This window comes from Oncorhynchus nerka, linkage group LG28, assembly GCF_034236695.1.
Source record: "Oncorhynchus nerka isolate Pitt River linkage group LG28, Oner_Uvic_2.0, whole genome shotgun sequence".
NCBI classification, from domain to species: Eukaryota; Metazoa; Chordata; class Actinopteri; order Salmoniformes; family Salmonidae; genus Oncorhynchus; species Oncorhynchus nerka.
The window spans coordinates 22,139,107-22,162,353 of record NC_088423.1 but is presented as its reverse complement, the minus strand read 5'-3'; the positions used below and the strand labels follow the sequence as shown (position 1 = coordinate 22,162,353).

The 23,247-nt window shown below is 44.7% G+C and overlaps 1 protein-coding gene across 5 annotated transcripts; it reads right to left on the bottom strand.

The window, feature by feature from the left end:
• Positions 1–455: 455 nt before the first annotated feature.
• Positions 456–19,524, bottom strand: LOC115112988 (hormone-sensitive lipase-like). 5 transcript variants are annotated; one of them, XM_029640134.2, is made up of 12 exons: positions 16,577–16,672; positions 14,039–14,117; positions 13,320–13,569; positions 9,968–10,252; positions 9,587–9,677; positions 9,249–9,394; positions 5,719–5,904; positions 5,431–5,586; positions 5,108–5,252; positions 4,718–4,945; positions 4,015–4,397; positions 456–3,490 (listed from the first exon to the last, which is right to left on the bottom strand). In XM_029640134.2, the coding sequence occupies exons 3-12, from the start codon at positions 13,557–13,559 to the stop codon at positions 3,269–3,271; spliced, it is 2,082 nt and encodes a 693-aa protein (XP_029495994.1). In that variant the 5' UTR covers positions 13,560–13,569; positions 14,039–14,117; positions 16,577–16,672; the 3' UTR covers positions 456–3,268. The 5 variants fall into 5 exon arrangements, with proteins under 5 accessions (XP_029495994.1, XP_064868768.1, XP_064868769.1 ...); XM_065012696.1 differs by lacking the exon at positions 16,577–16,672 and adding an exon at positions 15,798–15,891; XM_065012697.1 differs by lacking the exon at positions 16,577–16,672 and adding an exon at positions 15,236–15,400.
• Between the last annotated feature and the right edge of the window lie 3,723 nt (positions 19,525–23,247).

Genomic DNA, 23,247 nt, shown 5'->3' with positions numbered 1-23,247 from the left:
GGTTTTGTCAGGCAGCTGTTATTTGGGATCCCGAGTGATGCGGCAGTCTAAGTCACTGTATCTCATTGTAAGAGGCACTACAGTCCCTGGTTCGAATCCAGGCTACATCACATCCGGCCGTGATTGGGTGTCCCATAGGCCGGGGTAGGCCGTCATTGTAAATAAGAATTTGTTCTTAACTGACTTGCCTAGTTGAAGGTACAATTTGTTTTATAAGAATGCAGGCTGCGCAGCAGAGCTAGCTTGTGTGGTGTAGCTAAACAGTCATGCCAACACAATTTTTCTAGTGCGGCAAGTGCTTAGTTCAGTGCATTATGCAAGTAGGCCCAAGGCAAGTATTTATATGACTCAAATATGCCGCAGACCACAAAAAAGCCAACTAAATCATATTCAATACAAATACACTCCAGACCAGCATGCATTCCTCCATGGACTGGCGTGGGTTTGAGAAAGACTAGACGATGAATCATTTTATTGAGATCACACTTGGCACACTTGATATTGCAAGCCCAGTACAGAATAAGGGATGAGGGGCATCATCGGGCACACAAGATATAAGCAACTACACTGAACAAAAATATAAAACACAAGATGTTTTAGTGTTGGTCCCATGTTTCATGAGCTGAAATAAAAAGATCCCAAAAAGTTTTTATACCCACAAAAAGCTTAATTCTCTCATTTTGTGCACAAATTTGTTTACATTCCTGTTAGTGAGCATTTCTCCTTTGCCAAGATAATCCATCCACCTGACATGTGTGGTATATCAGAATCAAATTAAACGGCATGATCATTACACAGGTGCACCTTGTGCTGGGGACAATAAAAGGGCCACTCACAACACAATGCCACAGATGTCTCAAGTTGAGTGTGCAATTGGCATGTTGACTGCAGGAATGCTCACTAGAGCTGTTGCCAGAAATTAATGTTAATTTCTCTACCATAAGCCACCTCCATCATTTTAGAGAATTTGGCAGTACGTCCAACCGGCCTCACAACAGTGCCCCATGGCAGCAATTGGGTTATGGTATGGGCAGGCATAAGGTACAGACAACAAACAATTGCATTTTATTGATGGCAATTTGAATGAACAAGAATACCGTAAAGAGATCACGAGGCCCATTATTTTTTTTTTTTGGTATCTGTGACCAAGAGATTAGCGGTCGACCGATTAATTGGCATGGCTGATTAATTATGGCCGATTTCAAGTTTTCATAACAATCGGTAATCAAGACTTTTTTTTATGCCGATTATGGCTGATTACATTGCAATCCACGAGGAGACTGTGGCAGGCTGACCACCTGTTACGCGAGTGGAGCATCAAAAGGACCTTGTGGCTGCAAGGAGCCACGGTAAGTTGCTAGCTAGCATTAAACCTATCTTATAAAAAACTATCTTCACGTGGTTGATGATATTACTAGGTTAACTAGCTTGTCCTGCGTTGCATATAATCAAAGCGTTGCCTGTTAAATTTACCATCGAATCACAGCCTACTTCAACTTAGCCAAACGGGGGTAGATTTAACAAAAGCACATTCGCGAAAAAAAGCACAATTGTTGCACAAATGCACCTAACCATGAACATCAATACCTTACTTAAAATCATTTTTAAACCTGCATATTTAGTTCAAATAGATGCATGTTAGCAGGCAATATTAACTAGGGAAATTGAGTCACTTCTCTTGCATTCAGTGCAAGCAGTCAGGGTATATGCAGCAGTTTGGGCTGCCTGGGTCGTTGTGAACTGTGTGAAGACCATTTCTTCCTAACAAAGACCGTAATTAATTTGCCAGAATTTTACAAAATTATGACATGACATTGAAGGTTGTGCAATGTAACAGCAATATTTAGTCTTAGGGTTACCACCCATTCGATAAAATACAGAACGGTTCCGTATTTCATTGAAATAATAAACGTTTTGTTTTCGAAATGATAGTATCCGGATTTGACCATATTAATGATCAAAGGCTCGTAGTTCTGTGTTTATTATATTATAATTATATCTATGATTTGATAGAGCAGTCTGACTGAGCGGTGGTAGGCGGCAGCAGGCTCGTAAGCATTCATTGAAACAGCACTTTACTGAATTTGCCAGCAGCTCTTAGCAATGCTTGAAGCACAGCGCTGTTTATGACTTCAAGCCTATCAACTCCCGGGATAAGGCTGGCAATACTAAAGTACCTATAAGAACATCTAATAGTCAAAGGTATATGAAATACAAATGGTATAGAGAGAAAGTCGACGCGTCATTATTCCTATAATAATTACAACCCAAATCTTCTTAAATGGGAATATTGAAGAGTCATGTTAAAAGGAACCACCAACTTTCATATGTTCTCATGTTCTGAGCAAGGAACTTAAACATTAGCTTTTTTACATGGCACATATTGCACTTTTACTTTCTTCTCCAACACTGTTTTTGCATTATTTAAACCAAATTGAACAGGTTTCATTATTTATTTGACACTAAATTGCTTAAGCATTTCACTGTAAGGTCTACACCTGTTGTATTCGGCGCACGTGACAAATAAACTTTGATTTGAATTGATTTTATGTATTATATTAAGTTAAAATAAAAGTGTTCATTCAGTATTGTTGTAATTGTCATTATTACAAATATATGTATACATTTGTATTTGTATTTTTTTTAATTCTGCCGATTAATTGGTATCGGCTTTTTTTGGTAGGGTATACGGTTGGGTATACAGGACATCCCAGCATTGTGTTATTGTTGTCTGAGGCTCACAGGTATGGGAAGGTTTACCCCATAATCCTGAGGTGAAGGTGTCTAGCGTGTCGTCTTTTCTGTCACAGGGAGACACGGTTGTTAAGCCCACACAAAGCCCCTCGCTAAAGCCACAGCCTCCCAGGACACTCAACGTCTCTCTCGCCCTCTGACACTCAAGTGTTTTTTTGTTTTTAACTCAATAAAAATGTGTGAAATTGCATTTTTGTGTCAGTATTGTTCTCAAACCTTAGGCAATATGACATTTAATTGATTACAAATGACATGACCCTTTCCTGGACTAAAAAACACTAAACTGTGAACATTGACATCACCCTCAGCAGATGCTCTTTAACCAGTAACTTCAAATATCACTCATAATTAGAAAATGTTTTCCTCAATAAAGCAGCATTCAGTCAGTGCTAGTCAGAAAGATGCAAGAAAGGCAAGGGTGTTATCTTTCACTTTTGTGAGGACAACAACTAGTTTTCCCCTTGGTTTTATTAGGCAAATGGTCAGCCCCATTATTATTCCTTTCAAACATTGGTCACTTGCGAGTACAGGAAGGCAGAGTTGTCTGCTGGAAGACCTCCCTGATTCGCTCTACGCAGATGTCGGAGGCCACCTTTATCTCCTCTGCATATCCCGATAGGCTAAGGAAGCCATGTGGGAGGTCTTCCACTACCCTTAGGGTCACTGGTTGGCCCATATTCCGCAGTTTCCTGGCGAACATCACAGAGTCATCCAGCAAAGCATCCAGTGCAGAGGCCTGTGGGGACAGACAGGGGAGTAAAAACTACAGAAAACTCAAGAGATTAAAGTGGAAAGACCATCAATTGTGGAGTGAGATAGAGACCAGTGAACAAGGACAAAATAGGCCTGCTGCAGTAAAATGTGTCTTGGTTTTTCTTTCTTTATCTTTTCCATCCCTCTCAACCTACAAACACGTCTTCCTAAATCAGCATTTCCCTAACTCGGTCCTCGGGACCACAAGGGGTGCACGTTTTGGTTTTCGCCCTAACACTTCACAGCTGATTCAAATGATCAAAACTTGATGATTAATTGATTATTTGAATTGGTTGTGTAGTGCTAGAGCAAAAACCAAAACGTGCACCCCTTGTGGTCCCGAGGACCGAGTTAGGGAAATGCTGATTTAGGAAGACGTGTTTGTAGGTTGAGAGGGATGGAAAAGATAAAGAAAGAAAAACCAAGACACATTTTACAGAGGACTGAGTTTGGAAAACCCTGTCTTAAATGCATTGACTCGCCCCCTCCCCATCCCTCCTCTCTCACCACTATGTGTACATGTGGTAGTCCACGCAGTAGGTCGTCAGAGGCTAGCAGGGGTGACACGAATGGGTTCTTGACGGTGGGACAGCTATACGGCTGGATCACAGACAGGCGCTCGGAGCGCAGGGGCTCAAAGCCTTCTGGGTAGTCCCTGGGGCCTGAGGAGGAGTCGGGTGAACATGGCAACACTGATCTCTGGTGGGCCTTGTTGTCCAAGGACCTCCGGTGAGACGATGACCATGACCCTAGGACCTCTGCGGGAATGAAGGACTGGATCCATTTGGACGCCCCGTGTGAGAGGTCACTGATCAGCGAGGCTGTGTCTCTACCTAGAGCGCTCAACGTGCTGATCCCCTCTGTAGGCTGAACCGTCTCAGAGTCTACACCTGGGGGGGGGGGGGGGGGGGTGAAAAAGAGAAAGACAAGGTCATTTGGAAAAAAGGAGAAAGTAACTTAACTTTTCCTATTGAAAAACAATACCACACATATAAATACAGTAAGGTAGTGATGGCTACTCTGAGGAAAAATGTACTTTCTATGCCTGTGATATGTGGTTGTCCCACCTAGATATTTAACTAGTCGCTGTGGATAAGAGCATCTGCTAAATGACAAATGTTTAAAGAAAAGTAAAATAAGACTGGAGTGTGACTAACTACCTTTTACATAACCTTGGACTAATACCCTCTCATGCCTTTCACTTCCTTACCTGTGTAGGCGTTGATACACTTGGAGAGCACCCCTAAGGGCAGCAGTAGGTCAAAGCTGGTGAGAAGGCGGGAGGGCGAGGCTTCAATGGTGAGCAGGGTAGCAGGATATGCAGCCATAATTCCATCAGGGATGCGCACACCGCAGGCAATGGCCCTCATGGACACAGTGATGCAGAGGTTCCCCCCAGCACTGTCCCCAGCCAGACACACACGCTCAGCAGTGGAGCCTAGGGCAGAGGAACAGACCAATCAGTACCAGCGGGTCCGACAGAAGTTTTGTTGTAATACTGCATAAGATGTACCAACATGATTGAGCCGAGGGTCCTCTGTCAAGCTAAGAAACCATTGCATTTGGCTCTTAGCTCTAACACAGTGGTAATGACACTGACCCAGAAGATGGCAGTTCTTGAGGGCCCAACAGTAGGCGTAGAAGCACTCCTCCAGGGCTCTGGGAAAGGGGGCCTCAGGTGCCAAGGAGTAATCCACAGACAGGATGGGGACATTCAGATCCTTGGACCAGCTCTTCAGATAGTTCTGGGAGATGGAGGACAGATGGAGATGTGACAGGAAAATTAAACAGCAAGGTTCAACAATATGAAAGTATTCATGGTATGTGCTGAGCCCCAAGCTCCACTTAATTACTGTGAAACTAGGGTTTGGGTTTAGCATAAGTCATTTCAGGCGACACACCACTACCCCCAGGCCTATGTACCTCATGGGATTTGGAGGTCTGGGACACGAAGCCTCCTCCATGGAAGTGGATCAACAGCCAGGGGGAAGGAGGTCGCTTCTGGGCACCAAACGGTACTAAAGACAGGGAAATGGGTGGAGCTTCTGTACGAGCGAAGGCTAGCAGCTCTTTACTGTCCTGAAGAAAGAGAGATGGTAAGATGTATGCATCATAACTGAACCCTTTTTACAGTAATTTGATTGATAAAACAGTGTAGACCTGTGATGAAATCATCAGATAATAAGCACAAGGTAAAAGCTGAGTTCTCACCTGTCCTTCTCGAAGCTCATAGGAGATGAGGCGCATGTTGATAGGTCCAGGGCCCCAGTGGGCCACTGGCGGGGACACAGGGGTAGAGAGACGGGGGTCTGAGACCAGGGGGAGGAGTAGCGGTTCAGGGGGTATGGTCAGGGTGAGGTTCACCTGCACTAGGGTAGAGGTTAAACTGGCAAAGCCCTGTGGAATGGATGGACAAAAAAGATGGAGGACATTGCAAACAGTCAGAAAAGGAAACAAACAGGAAGATGGAGTGAGCAAGGAGAGACTGAGTAAGTAGGAGAAACACTGCTCCCCCTTTGTAGAGTGGTGTGATGAATCACACTTGGTCCTCAATACCAATAAGACCAACGAGATGCGCAAAGACTTCAGGAAGCATACAACACCTATCAGAGGTCAGAACATAGAGATTGTAGAGGAATACAAATATCTGGGTGTCCTCTTAGACAATAAACTTCAGTGGAATAAATGTACAGACCTAATCTACAAAAAGAGTCAGAGACTGCGTCCTCAAAAAGCTGGGATCTTTTAATGTTAATTGTACTATACGGACTCTGTTTAACAAATCTTTCATTGAGGGTATTTTAACTTTTTGTATTGTTTGTTGGTTTGGCAATGTCACTCAGCCAGAGAAATATGCTGAGAAGGATTATCACCACAACAAGCAAGGAGTCAAACAGACAGGCCTGGATGAGATCTTTAAGGTCAGGGCCCTCCGCAAGGCTCACTAAATAATTTTAGACCCAAGCCACCCCCTGTACCCAGACTTCGAACTACTCCCCTCTGTCTGCAGGTATAGGCTCAGGAAAAACACAACTAGACAATTTGTGCCAGGTATGATATCCCTCCTAAATAGCTTGGGCCAATGTTTCTATCGACCCAGTACGGCCAGCAGGCCAGTCTCTTTTTTATCAAATCAAATTTTATTTGTCACATACACATGGTTAGCAGATGTTAATGCGAGTGTAGCGCAATGCTTGTGCCTCTAGTTCCGACAATGCAGTAATAACCAACAAGTAATCTAGCTAACAATTCCAAAACTACAACCTTATAGACACAAGTGTAAGGGGATAAGAATATGTACATAAACATATGAGTGAGTGATGGTACAGAGCGGCATAGGCAAGATACAGTAGATGGTATTTAGTGCAGTATATACATATGAGATGAGTATGTAAACAAAGTGGCATAGTTAAAGTGGCTAGTGATACATGTATTACATAAAGATGCAGTAGATGATATAGAGTACAGTATATACGTATACATATGAGATGAATAATGTAGGGTATGTAAACATTATATTAGGTAGCATTGTTTAAAGTGGCTAGTGATATATTTTACATCATTTCCCATCAATTCCCATTATTAAAGTGGTTGGAGTTGAGTCAGTGTGTTGGCAGCAGCCACTCAATGTTAGTGGTGGCTGTTTAACAGTCTGATGGCCTTGAGATAGAAGCTGTTTTTCAGTCTCTCGGTCCCAGCTTTGATGCACCTGTACTGACCTCGCCTTCTGGATGATAGCGGGGTGAACAGGCAGTGGCTCGGGTGGTTGTTGTCCTTGATGATCTTTATGGCCTTCCTGTGACATCGGGTGGTGTAGGTGTCCTGGAGGGCAGGTAGTTTGCCCCCGATTATGCGTTGTGCAGACCTCACTACCCTCTGGAGAGCCTTACGGTTGTGGGCATAGCAGTTGCCGTACCAGGCGGTGATACAGCCCGACAGGATGCTCTCGATTGTGCATCTGTAGAAGTTTGAGAGTGCTTTTGGTGACAAGCCAAATTTCTTCAGCCTCCTGAGGTTGAAGAGGCACTGCTGCGCCTTCTTCACAATGCTGTCTGTGTGGGTGGACCATTTCAGTTTGTCCGTGATGGATACGCCGAGGAACTTAAAACTTACTACCCTCTCCACTACTGTTCCATCAATGTGGATAGGGGGGTGTTCCCTCTACTGTTTCCTGAAGTCCACAATCATCTCCTTAGTTTTGTTGACGTTGAGTGTGAGGTTATTTTCCTGACACCACACTCCGAGGGCCCTCACCTCCTCCCTGTAGGCAGTCTCGTCGTTGTTGGTAATCAAGCCTACCACTGTTGTGTCGTCCGCAAACTTGATGATTGAGTTGGAGGCGTGCGTGGCCACGCAGTCGTGGGTGAACAGGGAGTACAGGAGAGGGCTCAGAACGCACCCTTGTGGTATTGATATGTATTGGTATGTAACTGTTATGAAAGTTGTATTGTCAAATTGTTCTGTATTTAAACGCCACTTTAACTTCTTGCGTCGAGCCAACCCGGATCCGGGATCATGACTACAGCCTCAAGCCCATTACCATAACGCAACGTTAACTATTCATGATAATCGCAAATGAAATGAAATCAATATGCTAGCTCTCAAGCTTAGCCTTTTCTTAACAACACTGTCATATCAGATTTTCAAAAATATGCTTCTCAACCATAGCAAACTAGCATTTAGCATTGGCATTTAGCGTTAGCATTAGCAGGCAACATTTTCACAAAAGCCAGCAAAAACATTCAATAAATCATTTACCTTTGAAGAACTTCGGATGTTTTCAATGAGGAGACTCTCAGATAGCAAATGTTCAGTTTTCCTGAAAGATTATTTGTACAGGAGAAATCGGTCCGTTTTCTGCGTCATGTTTGGCTACCAAAAAACCCCGAAAATTCAGTTATAAAAACGCCAAACTTTTTCCAAAATAACTCCATAATATCGACTAAAACATGGCAAACGTTGTTAAGAATCAATCCTCAAGGTGTTTTTCTACATATCTCTTCGATGATGTATCGTTCCTGGAAGTGTGCTTCTCCCTCTGAATGGCATGGTAAAATGATTGCCACTGAGAATTGCACACCAATTTAGACAAAGGACACCGGGCAACCTGGCAAATGTAGTCTCTTATGGCCAATCTTCCAATGATATGCCTACAAATACGTCACAATGCTGCAGACATCTTGGACGAACGGCAGAGAGCATAAGCTCGTTCACGGCACATTCACAGCCATATAAGGAGACGATAGTAAAACAGAGCTTCAAAAATTCAGCTCATTTCCTGTTTGAGGTTTCATCTTGGTTTCGCCTGTAGCATCAGTTCTGGGGCACTCACAGATAATATCTTTGCAGTTTTGAAAACGTCAGAGTGTTTTCTTTCCAAAGCTGCCAATTATATGCATAGTCGAGCATCTTTTCGTGACAAAATATTGCGCTTAAAATGGGCACGTTTTTTTTATCCAATAATGACATAGCGCCCCCATAGGTTGTAGAGGTTAAACATGTACATGACACTGCAACATAATTTCCCCATGGGGACAAAGTAAATATCTGCTAAATGTACAAATATTCTGCAGATGATCTTACCAAGAGTGACTTACAGTTAAGTCCGTTCATCTTAAGGTATCTAGGTAAGACAACCACATACCACAGTCATAGTTAAAAAAATTCCTCAGTACAGCTGCCATCAGCAAAGTCAGTGCTAGTAAGAAAAGTAGAATTAGTTAAGAGCCTCCTCCCCTCACCGATACAAGCTCTGATTCGGTGAGGTTCCAGAAGGACTTCCAGAACTTCATGTCCAGGTTCTGGGTGATCCGCTCATATTCTTCTCCTCTCAGCTCTGGATCGATGACATACTTCCCAGAGGTAAGGAGGGAGAATGCTGCCATGCCTAAGGGATATGGAGGAGAGCAAATGGGAAGTCAGTATAGCACTGCACACTATGCACTAACTTTGTAAAATGACAAAGGATTACCATAAATCTTGCAATAGGACCTACAAGGTAGATAATCAGTCAGTTGTTATGGCAACTAACATGTATAGTTTTACAACTTGATACAGACCAAAGAACTCAGAGACTGACCTAACCCGGAATGCTGTTTTTCGTAGCTCTCTCCAAACGAGACCATGCTTATGATTAATGACTGCAGGATCGGACGAAGGGAAGATGAGAACTGGGGAAGCATAGGGGGAAAAAATATTTCAGAATCTATTCATTCACCAAGTACATTTACACATACCTGGAATTTGACTTAGCGAATAGTTACTGTCAGCAATAAACAACATATACAGAATACAGACAGTAAGTCAACATACAGGATATACAATATAAACATAGTGAACATAAAACTCTGGAGAAAAGCTGATTTACAGTGAGGATATACAATTTACAGAGGGAATATATATCTAGTACCCCCGGTTGAGAACCACTGCTCTATAGCATCTCCCCCTGGTGGTGACTGACCTGAAAGCCCAGGCAGCGGCCGTAGAAGCAGGCCTTGTGCATGGAGGCATACTCCCTCACCAACCACCTGCTCAGCTCTCCGTCCTGCTCTCCGTACAGCTGCCCGGGACTGTTGTCGTGGAGCATTCCCTGGGCAATGTAGAGGAGGGCCCGTAGCTGACACAGGACACTGCCATAGGCTTCCATCTCTGAGGCATTGTGGTCGGCCCTGAAGAAGGCCCTGTGGCAGTTAGAGGCAATGTAGCGGCCAATGTGGATGATGTGCAGAAGGCAAGACTTCAACACCTGTGAAATTAGATCATATTCTGTTTGCTCTGAAATATGAATACAAAGATGTAAAATATAAATGTGTTTTAATAATCGAAGGAGCTCTATCACTCCCTCCCAGGGCCGGCCCTCCCATTAGGCAAGATTCGGCCACCGCCTATGGCGGCACTTGAATTCGGGGCTGCATTTTGACAATTGGCTGCCGCCACCCGGGCGCCCCTGATCGGCTGCTTCACTACCCGCGGCACCCCATTCCCACTTCTCCCGAAGTTCACTCCCACTATCCTTGGTAGCTATGGTGATGTGTGTGTTTATATGAGATTATCCAATTGCGAAACATTGAATCTGCCAGTTATTTTTTCATTTTTATGTGACGAAGACGATTAGTGATTAAGGCAGTAGCCTAACCTAGCCTGTTAACTTTGGCTAGCTACTACTAGTGGATATTATTTTAGCTAAAAGTAATCTATAGAGATCTGAAACCATTTTCTACCATGTCAAAGAGACAAAAACTAATCAGGAAACGAATATTTAAATGTATTAAATAAAAACAATGAGAAAAGAGGCATAACCTCTAAACCAAAGAAATTTGCTGGTGAAATGTATCCGCGTGTAGCAATGTGCATCAGCCGTTGGGGAGAATGACAAGCCTACGAGGACAGGCCATTTATTCGGCGAGAACGACAAGCCCCCAGTGATGGCAGCTCTCTGGTTGGACAAGTACAGGTGGTCGCACCAGGCCTAGCCACACCTCCAAACAATGTCGGCGAAGATCCTACTATTATTGACCCAGACTCGTCGCTCCCCATCCTGGATGACAGTGGTGGTGGTGCTGTTAAATCCGACTCCCATACAACAACAAAAAAGATCCCGGTGAGTGGCCAAAATATATAAATGGATCTTTACGGGATGCTAGTGCAGGCTGGGCCACATCAGGATAAGGAGGGGAATTTCCCAAGAGATGAGGGGCAATGAAAGTGTTCAGTGGCCCACTACAATAGGAGGATGGCGAATGGGGAGAGAGTGGAGAGACCAAGGCTGGTCTATTCCAACAAAAACGATGCAGCCTTCTCTGTTTTTGTGGCAAACTTTTTTCACGAGTGCAAATCTGTGCTGGTCAGGGATGGATTCAGGGACTGGAAGAATCTGTGCCACCTCCTCAGCTCGCATGAGAAGTCGCATGACCACCTAGATAGTTTCCAGAGGTGGAAGGAGCTGGAGATCAGGCTGGGGTCCAATCAAACTCAGATGATTTGATTTCAGGACCATGGACCGTTACCAAGAGAAAACGTTGCTGACTGTAATGCAGCGCCACAGCAGAGGAAAGAGGCCACTAGGTGGAGATGAAATAAATTCAATATGTAAATTTTAAAAATGAATTAAGGCTAGGTCATTGACATGAAGTTTATTTTACACTGCTCCAGTGAAACGAGGCCTGTCATGCATTTATCAAAGCAGTTGTTTCTAAAGCTCAAACGATCTTACTCTGTTTTACAGTTCTACAGGAATATATAAATATGTTAAATATGTTATATAAAAGTGTTATTTTTATTGTAATTGTAACAATTATGTGGTCATGCCATGTGTGATAACAGGTGGGATATTATTAATAAGAAACTTGTTTTCCGGCCACCTGAGTGGCAAAGTGGTCTAAGGCACTGCATCACAGTGCTAGCTGTGCCACTAGAGATTCTGGGTTCGAGTTCAGGCTCTGTCGCAGCCGGCCGTGCCCGGGAGACCCATGGGGCGGCGCACACAGCATCGTCTGGGTTAGGTGAGGGTTTGGCCGGCAGGGATGTCCTTGTCCCATCGCACACTAGCGACTCCTGTGGCGGGCTGGGTGCAGTGCACTCTTACACGGTCACCAGGTGTACTGTGTTTCCTCTGACACATTGGTGTGCCTGGCTTCCGGGTTAAGTGGGCATGGTGTTAAGAAGCAGTGCGGCTTGGTTGGGGTGTGTTTCGGAGGACGCATGGCTTTCGACCTTCGCCTCTCCCGATTCCATACGGGAGTTGCAGCGATGAGACAAGACTGTAACTACCAATTGGATAAAAAAATGTAACTTATTTTCCTCCTATAGGTAGTAGGTTGCATAGTGATAGCAACCTTGTAACTCTCCGATGAAGGGGTTCAAGTAAAATTCCCTTCTGCCTGGAAAGGGACCTTCTATATGTGCACGCGTGCGCCAACATTTTCTATGGGCATAAACATATATAATTGGAGATGATTTCTTAATCTTTCAAAAAAATAAGTGGTAAGCCTACCTGTTTGACAGACACAATTATCTAAATACCTCCGTGCCTGGGAAGGGCTTGGTGTGCTTGACTAAAACCAGGGCTCGAATTGAGTGAGGGTATCACATATCCTTTTGCCCTTTTCTTTAACAAAGGGTATCTATTGGTTTGTTTTATATTTTGAAATAAATACATAGAATGTATCCAGATTATATCAAGCGTTCTAGAACAATGCTTAACTCTGATGCCTTATGGTAGAAACAAGCTCTGAAATGTCTGTGAAAGATGTGACTCTGACCCATGTGGTGATATATTGATTCCTCTCCATGACAGTCTGAAGCTAAACTGCAGCCTATAATATTCGAGATCAAAAAAATATACTTTGCTATTCTGTCTTTTCTCTTTCTGAAAAGAAAAGATGTTTGTTTAAACCCAGGCAGCTTTTAGGGAAGCACTTATGTTGTTGGGTTATATAACGGACGAGTAGCCAGCAGTTGAAGCTTATAGGCTCTACTGACGCAGAAAACTGTTTCTGGGTGGAAAGGTAACTTTTGAAAGTGCCATGCTTAGATTCTATAGGATGTCTAAGATGTAATCATTTTTGTCTCACCTAGGGCGGCAGAACCTCTAGGGTATTGGTGATTTTATCAATGTAATCAGATTGAAAATATTAGACTATGTTATTGACATTGTACTGACTATATGGCCTACAAACCAGCTGTGCTAAAATTTGTAGTCTTATGGTCTCGCCTACGGCGGCAGAACGTCCAGGACAGGCCCAGCTCCCTCCAATTTTCCCCTCTGTGGCAAGAGAATGAGAGGCAATCACAGAGTGATAATTCTACCTTACCTTGACCAGTGTGCGATACCCATTCCCAGGGGTATCAGAGTCCAAGTCATAGTGGTGGTAGACTGCAGTGATGCCAGAAACCACAGGTTCCAGGGCACGACCATGGTCCTGAATCTTTCTCATGCATGTCACCAAGCGCCTGGACACGTCGCCATATGGCAAGTCAGGAGGCCCAGACAGAGCAGTGATGTTTTCCTTACACACCGCCTCCAAGGATGTGAACACAGCTATCCAATCCATACCTGAGACACTAGAGCGCAGACATACAGAAATATAAACCAAACCTAGGCCAAAAACATTATTTTATTTCTGAATAATTTGAAAGTTTAAATAAGGAGATATAAAAATCATTACATTTACATCTGACTAACCTCTTTAAAATGACTGGTTTGGTTGTGTGTGCCAAAGGTCAAAGATTAAAAGATGCAACTAGCACAGGACTCTTACAAATTGACTTAGCAAAAAAAAAAAAAAAAAAGGCTGTTGACAACATTTATCAAAATGTACACTAAATATTGTCCTAAAGCCTTAATTTATAGGCCTAGTCAATAGAAGACTAGGCTACTAAGAATCAACAAATCAAATCAACCTTGTTCCGGTATATATGACTGACAAGTTATGTAGGCTATATGCTTGTACGTCAGATATGTAATAACCACGTTTCCATTACAGGTTAACGTTAGCTTATACAAAACGTTGAAATTGATTCTTCAACTAACCTGCTCTTGCGACAACGTCTTCGTTCTCGATTCGGGGAAAGGGTGCCTTATAAATGTCAGTATCCAGTTGCAGGGGGTTCTACAAAAAAACAGAAAATATATATTTGAATTAAATTCGTGTTTTGTACGTCACGAGGAGGTTCCTAGCCATTTTAGGGTGTGTTCGGAAATTCAATCTGGATTGCCAGAGGTGCGCTCTAGGGTCGCTCTAATCGGGGAGTAGGGTTTATACGAGCGTTCTGACCTCACAACGGCAGTCAAGCATCCACGCTAACGGGCTAACGTTGGCTAGCTACTTCCAGACATACTAGCAGAGCTGGTTAGGCTGTTCATGTTATCCAGACCGCTGGTGACTGTCACTGTGTTGCTGTCAACAATTTAATTACGCGTTGTTGAGCGTTCGTAAATTCGTCAGTTATTCTTCGCTCTGGCACACTCAGATGAGTGTCTTCTGAAATCGGTGTTGATGGCCAGAGTAAATTTACGAACGCACCCTTGCTGCCCCGCATCTAGCATTTTCCAGCATCTTTGCAGGAACTAGTCGTTTCTTTGCGACGCGTCACTGTGCGTCACACAGTGCGACCAAAACAAAGATTGACACACATGTAAAAGGTATTTGTCACTCGATACAAAACATGGATAAAAAAAAGTGTCACACAAGCATGAAGATCTTGTGCTTAGAGGGGGAGGGGGGCCAATGGGGTGTTAATGCAGGATCCCCGGAATTGCAATTGAACACTAGTGCATCAGACAGGGTTCTGGAGAACGGAACAGCCATCATCGGTGCATCCTTTGACCCGCGAGTCCTGTCGTACTGATCCTAGCCCAAGTTACTTAATGCATAGCGAACGTTCTCTCTTTGTGGTGTTTTGGGAAACGTATGTTAGCCGTCATATTCGGCCGTTGTAGGAAATATGTATCGTTAAAACACTACACGACTTACGGACGTGCTCCCAAATATTTCCGTCCATCCTCAACCCCAGGACGTGGGTGCTCACATATTACGATGATTCCCTAGTTGATCATACACTGCTATCCAATCCATACCCGAGACACGGTTGTCGTAGGAAAAAAATCCGACACACAAACAGTGAGCTGCTTTATTAGTGTGCACTTTCTGTGCAGAAATATTGGTTTTAAAGAGACGGAGGCCAAGAATATAGACGCAAAATGCAATAATAATGATACTTGTATTACCTTTTGTTTGTTTGTCATGGTAGGGAAGCAGATGTAATATTGGTACAGTTCGCCTTGCACTTGAAACGGTCTAAAACAACAAATCCACTAAACCGGGGCACCGGGCCATGTAAAACGATCTCGCCCATTGAAAAGGCATTGTGTTCTCTCCACAGTTCCACCAATCTTTATTCTATCACCGCAGTCCGCATGGTGCGTGTTGTTAATTTCCTCTTCGCCATACAACAATATGCACGACCAACATTTACTGACATCTGACAGGTGTATGGAGAACAGAACAGCCATTGTCGGTGCGTCCTTCACCCGCTCAAACTACCAGATTCCCGGAGTACTGATCCCAGTGACTCCTTTAGCACTGCATATCAGTGCTAAAGGAGTCACTAAAGACCCTAGTTCGATTCCAGGCTCTATCACAACCGGTCGTGATTGGGAGTCCCATAGTGCGCACAATTGGCCCAGCGTCGTCCGGCTTAACGTTTGATCCGTGTAGGCCGTCATGGTAATTAGCATTTGTTCTTAACTAACTTGCCTAGTTAAATAAAGATTTAAAAAAACAAGTCACCTTTCATCTAATTACTCAAGACTCCCCAGCTCTCAGATCCTAACCAGCTGCTTGATGACGTCACCACACATCGACAAATAAACAACTCCACTCTAAACTGACCAAATCCACTCTTCCCAATATATAAACTCTAAACTGGGACACTGGTAGCCGCGATATCATCTTTCCCGATGGTAACCACATGTAAATCCATATAGTTAAAAAAAATAGCACTTTCAAACACGACATAGAACTTTGGAAAAAAGTATAACCTACCCCAGCTTCAGCCCTGCCCAGTTGAAACAAAAAGGGAATCAGCTGGTGCTTGACTGATGGACTTTAAAATCCCCACAAAATGAATTAACCCCAGAACACTTCTATTGAAGATTATCCGGGAGAATAAAAACAAGGAGCAATCGGTTGCGGCGTAAATCTGATCGATTTATTGAAGGGAGAAACACATTTAATCAGAGGCTCTGATTAAGGCGATTCATACCGAAACGTAAGCAAATATTGTTTGTCCCGTCAATACATGTCAGATTTACGCAAACAGTGTCATTAAATGTTTTATCTCCAGGATAGTCACCAGTTGAAGTGTCCTAGTGTACATAAAGTTTTTTTCTACGACATTGAATTTGGCCGCCCAAGACTTGCAAAAAATTGTGACCGACGAACGACAATTAAACAAGTGACTTCAAACGAACACTTGCAATAAACGTGCGACCTATGTTTACGAGAAAAGTTAGTGTACAGTATGATCAAATATGGAAAGCCTTGCATTGTACAGCCTACAAACTTACCAACACGCATCCTCTATTCTTCAGCTGACAGTTTCTGTTTCGCCCCACCGATTGGGGTGCGTTCAATTCGTTTAAAAAAAAAATCTTTGGCTTCATTGTTTCTTCTTCTATGGTATAATAGCCGTCCGCACACACGTTTAAGGTGCATGCCTGCCGCCAACTACTGTGCTGGAGTGTGCGATTAGAATTATACAAACCATGATCATACTACAAAAACCCATATTAATTTATAACAAACCCTCCCCTCCCCTCCCCCGTCCCCAAAACACATCAAACCTTTTCAAACTTTTGCTCTGTAATGTTGAGACAATCGATCCTTAGGATTACTCATCATTTAAAAAATCATGTGGCCAGTAACATTTTTATTTAACCAGGTAAGTTGACTGAGAACACATTCTTATTTACAGCAACGACCTGGGGAATAGTTACAGCAGAGAGGAGGAATTAGCCAATTGTAAACTGGGGATGATTAGGTGGCCATGATGGTATGAAGGACAGATTGGTAAATTTGGCCAGGACACCAGGGTTAACACCCTACTCTTACAATAAGTGCCATGGGATCTTTAGTGACCAGAGAGTCAGGACATCCGCTTAACATCCCATCTTAAAGACGGCACCCTACACAAGGCAATGTCCCCAATCCCTGCACTGGGGCATTGGGATATTTGTTTTAGACCAGAGGAAAGGGTGCCTCCTACTGGCCCTACAACACCACTTCCAGCAGCATCTGGTCTCCCATCCAGGGACTGACCAGGACCAACCAGCTTCAGAAGCAAGCCAGCAGTAGGATGCAGGGTGGTATGCTGCTAGCTTGCTGCTACATTCTGTTAACATCTGTTGCCACTAATAACTCTGTTGCCATATCCACAATAATCTTCAACATGGCATTTCTGCTTTTCACAATCTGAGTCATGTTGATAACCTTTCCAATGAAAGCTATGAAATCAATTTTATTTACTATCAAAGGGTCCTTTGACCAGACCCGGCGCCAGAATAAAGTGGCTAAGGGTGCGGCAGGATAAAGTGACTAAGGGGGCGGCAGGATAAAGTGACTAAGGGGGCGGCAGGATAAAGTGACTAAGGGGGCGGCAAAGTACAGTGGCTAAGGGTGCGGCAGGATAAAGTGACTAAGGGGGCAGCAGGGTACAGTGGCTAAGGGGGCGGCAGGGTACAGTGGCTAAGGGGGCGGCAGGGTACAGTGGCGGCAGGCTAAAGTGACTAAGGGTGCGGCAGGATAAAGTGACTAAGGGGGCGGCAGGGTACAGTGGCTAAGGGTGCGGCAGGATAAAGTGACTAAGGGGGCAGGGTACAGTGGCTAAGGGGCGCAGGGTACAGTGACTAAGGGGCGGCAGGATAAAGTGACTAAGGGGGCGGCAGGATAAAGTGACTAAGGGGCGGCAGGATAAAGTGACTAAGGGGCGGCAGGATAAAGTGACTAAGGGGGCGGCAGGATAAAGTGACTAAGGGGGCGGCAGGGTACAGTGGCTAAGGGTGCGGCAGGATAAAGTGACTAAGGGGGCAGCAGGGTACAGTGGCTAAGGGGGCGGCAGGGTACAGTGGCTAAGGGGGCGGCAGGGTACAGTGGCTAAGGGGGCGGCAGGGTACAGTGGCGGCAGGATAAAGTGACTAAGGGTGCGGCAGGATAAAGTGACTAAGGGGGCGGCAGGATAAAGTGACTAAGGGGGCGGCAGGATAAAGCGAGGGGAGAGTTGAAATCGGCAAAGGGGCACAATTTTGAGGGGTTCTTGCATTGGAATTATTTTGAATTCGGCTTATATCAAGCTATATCACAATAAACAAAGTTAAAATGCAGAGACTGAGATCATTGAGTGCTTTTGAAATGACAGTCAGGTTGGTGTGAAATATGTAGCCTATCACCGCTGCGCTGTATCAGCACAATAGACAGCACCCTACACCAAAATGCTATTCACTATTTTTGTTTCCATACATGAATAACTAGGCTACTACTTACAGCATTTAGTTTGCATTATTTTGGCAGGACAGCTGTGTATAAGGCTGAATTCACATAGGTGAATTACCCTACTGCAAACAGCCTATCTACTATATCTTGCAGCCTATATTCATTACCAAAATGGCCTTGCTTTAAGGCTTAGAATACCAAATGAATGAATGAGAACAAAACAGCGGTATAAAGTACAGTAGTAGGCTGAGTAAACTAAATATCAGATCAACAAAGGCATGACACAATCTATATCTAGGCTAGTTACATTAACAGTCAACAAACACATTAAACAAAAGGTGAATGGAGATCCAAAAAGCCTAAAGCCTACTACAGTGCAATGCAGCCATGCACAGCTGTCTTGCCAAATAAATAGTCCTATAACAAGTTGTGATATGGCGCAATATACTTCTGTGAATCAAATTTGACCCACGTAATCAATTAAGCAATGCCAACCTACCTTAAACACATTTCCAATATGTACGGTTCCATTTACAACCATGAAAACCAATAGGCTACCAAGAAAACCATAATAGAATGTATCGATTTCTATGATGAAACTTACTGATATGTACTGTAGCTACTATACCCAGGGGCATCATTTGGGTTCTTGCATTGGAATCATATTGAATTCTGCTTATATCACGCTGCACCACAAACATAAAAGTGAACATGCTTTTGACAGTGCCCTATACACTAAAGCAAGATTCTTTATGAAAAACAATAGTTTCTTACCCTTCAGAACAGTTGAAGCCTCCTTGATGCTCTGTGGAACTTCTTGAGGAATCGATCATTCCATTCTCCCCAAAAATCTTCTTGTAAGAACCCCTTCAAATGCCAGTTGGATTAGTTGAGCTATCCTCGGGTGTAGTACGCTTCTTCTGTGCTGACTGAACAAGTTTGTCAAAGTGGAAAATGAGTTTTCGCATGTAGCTTCCTCAGTGACTATCTCACCAATGAGCCCTATGATTTCATTTTGAATATCGTGTGAAATGTATGTGGCACTGTGGGGTATGGTGCTGGTATGGTGCAAGTTCCTTGTTTTTTCGGAAAGTGTATTCCGTCAGACAGGAAAAGTCCACTGCCCCCCTCCCCCACCGACTCTATCATGTCCACCTCAGTGGTTGCTGGTTTGAAACAAGTAACTCAATAATGTCCACAATCGCCGACACATACATGTGATTTCTTGCCAGCTACCCATCATTAAAATGTTTCGACATGGGATACAAAATGCAGCATTTTCTGTAACCGAGTACTCCAGCCACTCTCTTCCTCTGAACCAATTGCTATTAAATTAACGTTTTTGGACAGGAAACCTGGGACTAGGGTAGGAATCTAGAGGCTGGCTCCTCTGTCCCAAGATCATAAGGAACAGTCATAGGTGGAGGGGGCTGTGCAGCCATTATTCTGGCAGCACTTGTGGAAGAGGGTGAAGGCTCTGCACGCGGAGCTAGCTAGAGCTCAGCTGCATCATTGCTGCTGGGCTTTGTGACAGCCTCAAGTGGTTTGATCCTGCTGCTACTCAATGCTCTTCTTTGGCTTTGTTTGGATACTTTGGCAAGGCCAATTTCTGATATCCATCATGGCAGTGGCAGATTAGCTGGTTCCTGCTAGCTAAATAGGCTAAGGCTAATAACACTACCGTGTTTTACTGCTAGCTAAGAAGCTACCTCTGTAGTGGTGTGGGGCGTGAGGATGAGTTGAGTGAAGCAGCTCTAATTGTAAAATTGACCCCGCCCAAAAACATATTACAGGCAGAGGCGTATGTTGTTATTCACTTCGCCTACCACAGAGAACCGTTTCCCCCCCGCTTTTTATGGAAGACCAAAGGATTCATACCTAAACAGCCCCAGTGGCTTTCCAAAGCCCACCTTCACATACCTTGGCGCGCTCTGTCCATTGTACTGACACAGCGCAGATACAGATTTTGCGCAAACCTGTCACTCAATTTCTTACTTTTTTGCTATTTTTATATTGGGACATAAAACTGAAATTGAAGGGGCAAAGGTTTCAAGTTAGGGGGTTAAGCACTCTTTTACCCCCTTGTGGAGCCAGGTATGCCTTTGAAACAGCACATTTATGGGAGCAAGACTTCTGAACAGGTTTCAAAACCATGTCAGGACAAGTAGAAGTATTATTCTCCTGGCAGAAGGGGCCTCATTAATAAATCGTGTATAAGTACAAAAATAGACCCCAAAACATGCGTGTGCCAGTTTTCACGCAAAAGTGGGCATTTACAAAAACTGAACTTGACGTGAAAATGTACTCACCTTCCCGTAAACTTTAGACCATGTGTACGCACAACTTCTAGTGGTTGAAGTATTGCATTGCAAGCAGGCAAGTAGATTAGTCATTCGTGCACATGGGTGATATGATAGACAAGCTTATTCATAAGAATAAACAGATTAATAACAAGATGCAATCTTTTTTTTTATCCCCAATTTTACTAGGTAAATTGACTGAGAACACTTCCCATTTACAGCAACGACCGGGGAATAGTTACAGGGGAGAGGAGGGGGGATTAATGAGCCAATTGGAAGCTGGGGATGATTGGGTGCCTATGATGGTATGATGGCCAGATTGGGAATTTAGCCAGGACACGGGTTAAAACCCATACTCTTATGATAAACGCCATGGGATCTTTAGTGAACAGAGTCAGGACACCTGTTTTAACGTCCCATCCAATAGACCTACCCTACAGAGGGTAATGTCCCCAATCACTGCCCTGAGGCATTTTTTATTTTTAGACCAGAGGAAAGAAAGAGCCTGCTACTGGCCCTCCAATACCACTTCCATTTACATTTACATTTAAGTCATTTAGCAGACGCTCTTATCCAGAGCGACTTACAAATTGGTGCTTTCACCTTATGACATCCAGTGGAACAGCCACTTTACAATAGTGCATCTAAGTCTTTTAAGGGGGGGTGAGAAGGATTACTTTATCCTATCCTAGGTATTCCTTAAAGAGGTGGGGTTTCAGGTGTCTCCGGAAGGTGGTGATTGACTCCGCTGTCCTGGCGTCGTGAGGGAGTTTGTTCCACCATTGGGGGGCCAGAGCAGCGAACAGTTTTGACTGGGCTGAGCGGGAACTGTACTTCCTCAGTGGTAGGGAGGCAAGCAGGCCAGAGGTGGATGAACGCAGTGCCCTTGTTTGGGTGTAGGGCCTGATCAGAGCCTGGAGGTACTGAGGTGCCGTTCCCCTCACAGCTCCGTAGGCAAGCACCATGGTCTTGTAGCGGATGCGAGCTTCAACTGGAAGCCAGTGGAGAGAGCGGAGGAGCGGGGTGACGTGAGAGAACTTGGGAAGGTTGAACACCAGACGGGCTGCGGCGTTCTGGATGAGTTGTAGGGGTTTAATGGCACAGGCAGGGAGCCCAGCCAACAGCGAGTTGCAGTAATCCAGACGGGAGATGACAAGTGCCTGGATTAGGACCTGCGCCGCTTCCTGTGTGAGGCAGGGTCGTACTCTGCGGATGTTGTAGAGCATGAACCTACAGGAACGGGCCACCGCCTTGATGTTAGTTGAGAACGACAGGGTGTTGTCCAGGATCACGCCAAGGTTCTTAGCGCTCTGGGAGGAGGACACGATGGAGTTGTCAACCGTGATGGCGAGATCATGGAACGGGCAGTCCTTCCCGGGAGGAAGAGCAGCTCCGTCTTGCCGAGGTTCAGCTTGAGGTGGTGATCCGTCATCCACACTGATATGTCTGCCAGACATGCAGAGATGCGATTCGCCACCTGGTCATCAGAGGGGGGGAAAGGAGAAGATTAATTGTGTGTCGTCTGCATAGCAATGATAGGAGAGACCATGTGAGGTTATGACAGAGCCAAGTGACTTGGTGTATAGCGAGAATAGGAGAGGGCCTAGAACAGAGCCCTGGGGGACACCAGTGGTGAGAGCGCGTGGTGAGGAGACAGATTCTCGCCACGCCACCTGGTAGGAGCGACCTGTCAGGTAGGACGCAATCCAAGCATGGGCCGCGCCGGAGATGCCCAACTCGGAGAGGGTGGAGAGGAGGATCTGATGGTTCACAGTATCGAAGGCAGCCGATAGGTCTAGAAGGATGAGAGCAGAGGAGAGAGAGTTAGCTTTAGCAGTGCGGAGTGCCCCCGTGATACAGAGAAGAGCAGTCTCAGTTGAATGACTAGTCTTGAAACCTGACTGATTTGGATCAAGAAGGTCATTCTGAGAGAGATAGCGGGAGAGCTGGCCAAGGACGGCACGTTCAAGAGTTTTGGAGAGAAAAGAAAGAAGGGATACTGGTCTGTAGTTGTTGACATCGGAGGGATCGAGTGTAGGTTTTTTCAGAAGGGGTGCAACTCTCGCTCTCTTGAAGACGGGAGGGACGTAGCCAGCGGTCAGGGATGAGTTGATGAGCGAGGTGAGGTAAGGGAGAAGGTCACCGGAAATGGTCTGGAGAAGAGAGGAGGGGATAGGGTCAAGCGGGCAGGTTGTTGGGCGGCCGGCCGTCACAAGACGCGAGATGTCATCTGGAGAGAGAGGGAGAAAGAGGTCAGAGCACAGGGTAGGGCAGTGTGAGCAGAACCAGCGGTGTCGTTTGACTTAGCAAACGAGGATCGGATGTCGTCAACCTTCTTTTCAAAATGGTTGACGAAGTCATCTGCAGAGAGGGAGGAGGGGGGGGGGGAGGAGGATTCAGGAGGGAGGAGAAGGTGGCAAAGAGCTTCCTAGGGTTAGAGGCAGATGCTT